Here is a 9255-nt window from a genome sequence, read left to right on the forward strand (position 1 = left end):
TTTATTTAAAACTTTTATATCTCGAGCTTCTCACCTTCGTAGAGAGACTCAGACCGGCTTATAGCAAGGATTCAATGCTACTAATACAAGTTAAAACATCGTACAACAATACAAGATTAAAATACATATAGATAAAATACATATATACCAAATCACCAAGGTAAAATCATGTTCAACTCAGTCCACATATATGGTCACTCACTTTGGTCTGTAACCAGTCTCAGCCATTATTCTGGGAATGCTTCATTCTATAACCAGGATTTCACTAGCCTCCTGAAGGACAAGAGAGAGGGGGCAGATCTAATCTCGCTCGGGAGAGAGTTCCATAGCCGAGGGGCCACCACAGAGAAGGCCCTGTCTCTTGTTCCCACCAAACATGCTTGCAAAGGTGGTGGGACCGAGAGCAGGGCTTCTCCAAAAGATCTTAACATCCTTGATGGTTCACAGGGGAGAATACATTCAGACATGTGATTTTAATTTTTTTATTAGGTTTTAATTCTTATATTCATGTTTTAAATGTCATTTTATCTTATCTTATGATGTCTTGTTCAATTTATTTTATGCTTAATTATATGGTGTTGATTTGTCATTTGCTTTACATATGTAAGATATTGAATTTTGCCATTATTCATGTGTAAACCGCTTTGAGTCCCCCCTAGGGGTGAGAAAAGCGGTATATAAATACTATAAATAATAAATAAATATGCCTAATGATTCTTCAATAATTAAAATGTATCCCTCTGTTGTCTACCAATCACCAACTTTCAACATTATACATATTTAACAGAAGTTTATATACTGCATCTCAAGTGTTTATAGGCCTTCAAAAAAAAAAACAGATAGTCTCTCCAAATGACCTAACTCATTCACAAATAAAATTCAGTTTCAATACACGATTCAATGTATGCATTTAAATACAGTATAGACCATTTTATGACATAATATTTTGCATGTATCCATTTCTGCCAGGTTTTAAGAATACTAGTTTTTAAAGAAAAGTTGCTGGCGTAAACCTAGTATTATATCAGACTGCTTTGTTTACCTCGCAGTACCCTCTGCAATTAAATGTTCTATTTGTGCAAAACCGTGAATACACCCTTGATAAATTGCACACAGTTGCTGCATAGGCATAAATACATATATGTCTTACTGTATTACTAATACAGGCAGTGCACGAGTTACAAACATTTGAGTTACAAACGACTCATAGTTACAAACAGGGGTGAGACAACATAAATCTATTCTTCAGAAGGGAAATTCATCCTTCTGAAAGAGTTATCATGGGGAAGAAGTGTCTCCACTGAAGCTTTAACACCAATCCTTGTTTCTACAAGTCACGTTTTTCAAAATCCAATTCTCACAGGGATGGAAAATGAGGTGAAATCTTTTGAAGAGGGGCACAGACAGCAAAACAAACACCACAGGGTGTTAACCCTTCCCTGTGCTATCCATAGTGCTAGGCATCTAGATCTATATAAATAAAAATGTAATGTCTGTTTGTGGGATTAACATAACTCAAAAACCACTGGACAAATTGACACAAAATTTGGACACTACACCCCTAACAGACCAACGAGTGACCATCACTCATAAACTCCTCCCAAAAAACAGCGGAAAGGACTGAAAACCCAAAAAAGCTAAATGACGATACAACGCATGCAAAAAAAACAACAGCTCCCAGCATCCCCTTGACCAAGCCCTTTAGGGGAGGAGGATGTTCCAAATGCACAGCTTCCAAGATACAAGCTTGCTTCTCCTTGGATTTCTTTGAGAGCATCCCAATCCCTGCATATTTCCTATTCCTGCACTGCAGCTCCCAGCAATCCTTCAGATAGATAAGATATATAGATCAAACAGAGATAGATAGTACATAGATAGATCAATCAGGAGGACTGCTGGGAATTACAGTCCAAGAATAGGTAGATAAGGAAGAAAGGAGAGAAAGAAAAGGGAAAGAAAAAAAGGGGGAAGGAAAAAGATAGGGGAAGGAAGGAAGGAAGGAAGGAAGGAAGGAAGGAAGGAAGGAAGGAAGGAAGGAAGGAAGGAAGGAAGGAAGGAAGGAAGGAAGGAGAGAAAGGAGAGAAAGGAAAGGGAAAGAAAAAGAGGGGAAGGAAGAAAAGAGGTAGAGAAGGAAGGAAGGAAAATGAGAATGAAAGTTAAAACAGAAGGAAGGAGGGAAGGAAGGAAGGAAAGGGGAGGGAGGGAAGGAAGGAAGGAAGGAAGGAAGGAAGGAAGGAAGGAAGGAAGGAAGGAAGGAAGGAGAGAAAGAAAGGAGGAGAGAAAGAGGGAGGGACGGTTGGACACAGCAACGTGTGGTGGGTACAGCTAGTAGATAGATAGATAGATAGATAGATAGATAGATAGATAGATAGATACCTTTCTGACCGCATCTCGGCCTATGAGCCCACGAGGGCCTTGAGATCGTCTGGGGAGGCCCTTCTCTCGATCCCGCCTGCCTCACAGGCACGTCTGGCGGGGACGAGAGAGAGGGCCTTCTCGGTGGTGGCCCCCCGGCTATGGAACGCCCTCCCTGTAGACATCAGACAGGCGCCCTCCCTTTTGTCATTCCGCAAGAGCCTAAAGACATGGTTATTTGAGAAGGCGTTTAACTAAGTGCTACAACAATTGGCAAGGATGACTGGAACGGAACATGGATTACGAGATTGGTTTATGATTCTACGATGAGACGGAGCGGATGATTTAGTGTAACTATATTATTGTGGTATTATTGATAGTTATGTTGATATTTTGTTGTGTTATTGCTTTATTGTAAACTGTTTTTATATGTTGTACACCGCCGTGAGTCGCCCTAGGGCTGAGAACGGCAGTCAACAAATGCAGTAAATAAATAAAAAATAAATAGATAGATAGATAGATAGATAGAGCTGGAATTACACTTTTTAAAGTCCCTGTTCTGATTTACATACAAATCCAGCTGAAGAACAAACTGAGGACCCTTCCACACAGCCTTATATCTCAGAATAATAAGGAAATCCCACAATATCTGCTTTGGACTGAGTTATTTGAGTCCACACTGCCATATATTCCAGTTCAAGGCAGATATTGTGGGATTTTCTGCCTTGATATTCTGGGATATAGGGCTGTGTGGAAGGGCCCCTACAAAACCTATGTTGTTACAACCTGAGGACTGCCTATAGCCCTGCCCAACAATACTGGGACTTGTTGACAGCAGCAGCATTAACTGCTGAAGAATCCAAGGACTAAAATTTAGCTTTCAATGAGGGTAAAAACTGGAAATCAAAAGGGAGAATAACCCCAGTGTTGTTTAGGAAGCACAGAGTTTCTGTAAAGTCTCTTTACCATTTACCTTTGGTCTCCTTTAATGGTAAAGAGAGGGAAGATTTTCTCTTTGCGCTCACAGTGAGAGGCTTTATCATCTTGCTCACATTCATGAGACAGCAGTGCCTGCTAAAGCTAACTTTGTGAATCCCGGCTCGATTGCAATGGATAAGGAAAGCCTTTTCCCTGCAAGGTTGGGGTCAGTGAGAGGAAAAGATAACACTCCTCGCTGGCATCAGCAATCGCAATCCCTCCGCCTTCCCCGGGGGTTAACCAGAAAGCCTTTCCTCCTTGCCCAGCCTGGACTTGCAAAGTCATCCATCATGCTGCCCTGACATCGGTGCTTTCTTTCCTCACTGGGCGCCAAAGACATATGAAAGAGTTCAATGCCAATTCCCCTCTGCTGAAGGGGAAGTGCCACGCAGTTGTCAGGCCCCCATCAATAATAATAATAATAATAATAATAATAATAATAATAGTAATAATATAATAAATCACACAGTCCAAGATGCTTGGGAAGTGTTCGACTTGTGATTTTGTGATACAAAATCCAGCATATAGATCTCGTTTGCTGTGACATACTGTGCTTTTGTGTCAATAATAATAAATGAATAAAATACTCTGGCACAAGTCAGTAAATAACCGCTTTGAGTCCCCCAAGGGCTGGAGTAAATAAATAATAAATATGGTCCCAGTGGTGATCAGCACACTGGGTGCAGTGCCTAAAGACCTTGGCCTGCACTTTAAAACAATTGGTGCTGACAAAATCACCATCTGCCACCTGCAAAAGGACACCCTACTCAGATCTGCATGCATTATTTACCGATACATCACACAGCCTTACACTTGGGAAATGTCTGATGCATGAGCCAATACAAAAGCCAGCATAACGATCTTGTTTGTTGTGTACTAATCTTGTTGTGTATCTAATAATAATAGTAATAATAATAATAATAATGACAATAATAATAATAATAATAATAATAATAATAATAATAATAATGTGGTCCCAATGGTGATCAGCACACTGGGTGCAGTGCCTAAAGACCTTGGCCAGCACTTAAAAATAATCGGCACTGACAAAATCACCATCTACCAGCTGCAAAAGGTAACCCTTAAATTAATAATAATAATAATAATAATAATAATAATAATGAACAATTTTATTTGGATCCAGCCCCATCTCCCCAAGGGACTTTGGGCAGCTTGTAACATGTACAAATATAGTAAAATACAATCTTGTTTGTTGTGTACTAATTTTGTTGTGTATCTAATAATAATAATAATAATAATAATAATAATAATAACAATAACAATAATAATAATGTGGTCCCAATGGTGATTGGCACACTCGGTGCAGTGCCTAAAGACTTTGGCCAGCACTTAAAAACAATTGGCACTGAGAAAATCACTATCTACCAGTTGCAAAAGGTCACCCTTAAATTAATAATAATAATAATAATAATAATAATAATAATAATAAACAATTTTATTTGTATCCTGCCCCATCTCCCCAAGGGACTTGGGGCAGCTTATAACATGTATAAATATAGTAAAATAAATAACAATAAAATGAACAAATAATAACACATCATAACACACCCTAATTATTTGCTGATACATCACACAGTCCTAGACACTTGGGATGTATCTGACAGTGTGATCCAATACAAAAGCTAGCATAGTGATCTTGTTTGCTGTATACTAATCTTGTTGTGTGTCTAATAATAATAATAATAATAATAATAATAATAATAATAATAATAATTCTCGCTGCCCTTAAGTCCCTTCCTCCTCGCTTCCCCTCCAAGTCTGATCAGCTCTGGCTGCTGGAGACACTTCCCTCTGGATTAACAATTCCTAGAGGCGAGGAAACAAGAGAGAGACTGAGCGACCGAGTATGAGACAGACTGAGAGCCTTGATGATGCGCTACGCGGTGTAACCTTAAACTAGCAACGGTGAGTTTGGTGGAGTTGAGTTTCCTAGAAACCAAGGCGGCAGGTTTTTCCATGAGCTCTGCCACATCCAAAGCCTAAGGCAACCAGAGAAGCCTGTATATAAGCCCTCGCTTGGAGGCTCTCTCAGCACACAAACAAACCCCTTCCTGGGTTGCTGTGAGTTTTCCGAGCATATTCCAGAAGCATTCTCTCCTGATGTTTTCCCCACATCTATGGCAGGCATCCTCAGAGTTGTGAGGTCTGTTGGAAACTAGGCAAGTGAAGTTTATATATTTGTGGGAGAATGTCCAGGGTAGGAGAAAGGACTCTTGTCTGCTTGAGGCAAGTGTGAATGTTGCAACTGGCCAGCTTGATTAGCATTGCAGCTTCAAAGCTTGGCTGCTTCCTGACTTTTATTTTTTTTTAATACTGGCAGCCAGATTTTGTTCATTTTCATGGTTTCCTCCCTTCTCTGGGAAGTCAGTCATAGCAGAGCACTTGATGAACCAACCTTGACACAGAATATTATTTGAGAACATAGAAATGCTGGACCTCTCTAATAACCACCATGTCAGACTACACAGAGAAGCCATTGAAATCCATGTGGATAATTTCAACAGAAAAGAGGAAACCATGAAAATGAACAAAATCTGGCTATCAGTATTTGAAAAAACTCAAAAATCAGGACAATAAATAAAGAACACTCAAAAAACTGGGAAATTCCAGACAGGAATACTCAGGGCCAGCTAATCACCTCCCAACAAGGATTCATCCAGGCAGGAAGAAGCCAGGCTTCGAAGCTGTAAAGCTATCCAATGCTAATCAAGGTGGCCAATTCAGGACTGTAATAAAGTAAATAAAGACTAACAAAAAACAGGGGAATTCCAGACAAGAATCAATGAGGGCCAGCTAACACTTCCCAACAAAGGATTCCCCCAGGCAGGAAGCAGCCAGACATTGAAGCTGCATGCCTATTCCATGCTAATCAAGGTGGCCAATTCAGGACAGTAATAAATAAAGAGCAACACCTAAAAACAGGGGAATGAGGGCCAGCCAACACCTCCCAACAAAGAACTCCCCCAGGCAGGAAGCAGCCAGACTTTGAAGCTGTATGCCTATTCAATGCTAATCAACGTGGCCAATTCAGGACAGTAATAAATAAAGAGCAACACCTAAAAACGGGAATGAGAGCCAGCCAACACCTCCCAACAAAGGACTCCCCCAGGCAGGAAGCAGCCAGACTTTGAAGCTGTATGCTTATTCAATGCTAATCAACGTGGCCAATTCAGGACAGTAATAAATAAAGAGGAACATCTAAAAACAGGGGAATGAGGGTCAGCTAACACCTCCCCACCAAGGATTGCCTCAGGCAGGAAGCAGCCAGGCTTTGAAGCTGCAAGCCTATTCAACACTAATCAAGGTGGCCAATTCAGGACAGTAATAAAGTAAATAAAGAGCAACACCTAAAAACAGGGGAATTCCAGACAAAAATCAATGAGGGGCTGTTAACACAAAGGATTCCCCAGGCAGGAAGCAGCCAGGCTTTGAAGCTGCAAGGCTATTTGATGCTAATCAAGGTGGCCAATTGCAACAGACAAGAGGTCTTTCTGGACATTCTTCCACTGATACATAAACCCCACTTGCCTCGTTTACAATAGACCTCACAACCTCTGAGGATGCCTGCTATAGATGGAGGCTAAGCGTCGGGAGTGAATGCTTCTGGAACGTGGCCAGACAGCTCGGAAAACTCTCAGCAACCCAGTGGTTCCGGCCATGAAAGCCCTCTTTTGCACCTCGCCCGACAAGCAGCGGGGGCAGCACGAGCCTGGCAAAAAGGAGCGTTTTGGGAAGGCGCTCAGCAAAACCGCTCCAAAGTGTCGCCTTATCAGAATGGGAAGAGACTGAGAGAGAGAGGGAGGGGAGAGGGAGGGAAAGAGAGAGGGGGGGAAGAAGGGAAAGAGAGAGGAAGAGAGAGGGGAGAGGGAGAGAGGGGGGAGGGAAAGAGAGGAAGAGAGAGGGGAGAGGGAGAGAGGGGGAGGGAGGGAAAGAGAGAGAGAGGGAAGAAGGGAAAGAGAGAAGAAGAGAGAGGGGAGAGGGAGAGAGGGGAAAGGGAGAGAGAGGGAGGGAGGGAAAGAGAGAAAGAGAGAGGAGAGAGGGAAAGAGAGAGAGGGGAAGGGGGAGGAGAGAGAGGGAAGGAAAGAGAGAGGGGGGAGGGAAAGAGAGAGGGAGGGGGATGGAGAGAGGGAGGGAAAGAGTGGGAGAGAGAGGGAGGGAGAGGGGAGAGGGAGAGAGGGGGGGAGGAAGGGAGGGAAAGAGAGAGGGGAGAGGGGGAAGGAGAGAGGGAAGGAAAGAGAGGGGGAGGGAAAGAGAGAGGGAGGGGTATGGAGAGAGGGAGGGGGAGAGGGAGAGAGAGGGGGGGAGAGAAAGGGAGAGGAAGAGAGGGGAGAGGGAGGGAAAGAGAGGGTAGGTGGAGAGGGAGGGAAAGAGAAGGAGAGAGGGAGGGAAAGACCGTGGGGAGAGGGGAGGGAAAGACAGAGAGGACGAGAGAAGGGGGAGAGAGAGAGGGATAGAGAGAGGGAGGGAAAGAGAGTGGGGAGAGAGGGGGAGAGGACGGAAAGAGGGAAAGAGAGAGGGAGGGAAAGAGAGGGGGGCGATTGGGGAGAGAGTTGGGGGAAGGAAAGAGAGAGGGGGAGAGGGGAAAAGGGGGGAAGAGAGAGGGAGGGAGAGGGAAAGGGAGAGAGAAAGGGAGAGAGGGAGAGGGGGAAGGAGGGAGGGAATGAGAGAGGGGGAGGGAAAGAGAGAGAGAAAGAAAGAGACGAAGAAGCCAAAGCGGGGGACAGCCAGAGGAGCGGAGCAAACCGGGGTCTGAGACTGCAGAGTCGTCAAAGTTGAGCAGCTCAGGGGCAACCTTGGATGCTGAGAGTGGGAGAAAGTGAAGCTGGGGAAAGGGGCAAGAAGGCGCCAAGCCCGTCCCGATCCAGGAAAGAGGAAGCGCGAGGGAAAGAGTGGCCCTGGAGATGCGTCCCGCAGGTGCCAATGCCCGGCTCCCTCCCTCCCCAGACTGGCCCCCAAAGCTCTGCTCTTGGGCAAGCCTTTCCCTTGGCTCTCTCGGTCCCCCCTCTGTTTGCAAAGGTACCTGGTGGCCGAAGGGGGCTTCCCAAGAGGCGGCGAGGTTGCAGAAGGAGGAGCAGGAGGACGCGGCGGCATCTCCGGAGAGCCCGCAGCCGGCCATGCCTCCCTCTCCCGGCACAAGCAGAGCGAGGCGGGCAGGCAGGCAGAAGAGCGGAGGGAGCCTGCTGCTGCTGCTGCTGCTGCTGGCGGTGGCGGTGGCGGTGGTGCTGCTGGCTGGGCGGCGTGGACTGGAAGGGGGTGTTTTCTCGGACGCGGCTTTTCTGGAGTGCGGCGCCTCGGAGGAAGGATCGCCGCCGGGATCACGTGGGCGCGCTCGCTTACTCCGAAGGAAGGAGGGAAGGAAGCAAGGGAAGGAAACGAGGGGCGGCGGGGGAGCCACCAACCCCGCGCTTCCTCCTGCCTTCCTTCCTTCCTTCCTTCTCAGTCACGTCGACCTTTCCGTCTCGTCCCTCTGGCTGTAGTAAACACACACACGCAAACACTTTAGACAAGCAGTCCCCAACTTGGGAACAACATCATTCTAGGTATTGAGGATGCCTGCCATAGATGCAGGCGAAGCGTCAGGGGAGAGTGTTTCTCAACCTTCCTAATGCCACGACCCCTTCATACAGTTCCTCGTGTTCTGGGGAACCCCAACCATCACATTATTTCCGTTGCTACTTCATAACATAATAATAATCCATATAAATAAAAATGTAATGTTCGTTTGTGGTATTCACAGAACTCAGAAAGCACTGGGGTAATTGACACCAAATTTGGACACAAGACACCTAACAACCCAATGTAGGTCCTTCACTCAAAAAATTGATTTTGTCATTTGGGAGTTGTAGTTGCTGGGATTTATAGTTCACCTACAATCAAAGAGCATTCTGAAGCCCACCAACG

The 9255-nt window shown here is 44.9% G+C and overlaps 1 protein-coding gene across 2 annotated transcripts in view; it reads right to left on the reverse strand.

The window, feature by feature from the left end:
• The window catches only part of PPARGC1A (PPARG coactivator 1 alpha), a 722162-nt gene extending 713652 nt beyond the window's left edge, over nucleotides 1-8510 (reverse strand). For both annotated transcript variants that reach the window (XM_060777879.2, XM_060777878.2), the window contains exon 1: nucleotides 8375-8510. In XM_060777879.2, coding sequence (XP_060633862.2) covers nucleotides 8375-8470 — 96 coding nt within the window. In that variant the 5' untranslated portion in view covers nucleotides 8471-8510. The remainder of the gene's footprint in view (nucleotides 1-8374) is intronic.
• Between the last annotated feature and the right edge of the window lie 745 nt (nucleotides 8511-9255).

Source organism: Anolis sagrei, chromosome 5, assembly GCF_037176765.1.
Source record: "Anolis sagrei isolate rAnoSag1 chromosome 5, rAnoSag1.mat, whole genome shotgun sequence".
Classification (NCBI taxonomy): domain Eukaryota; kingdom Metazoa; phylum Chordata; class Lepidosauria; order Squamata; family Dactyloidae; genus Anolis; species Anolis sagrei.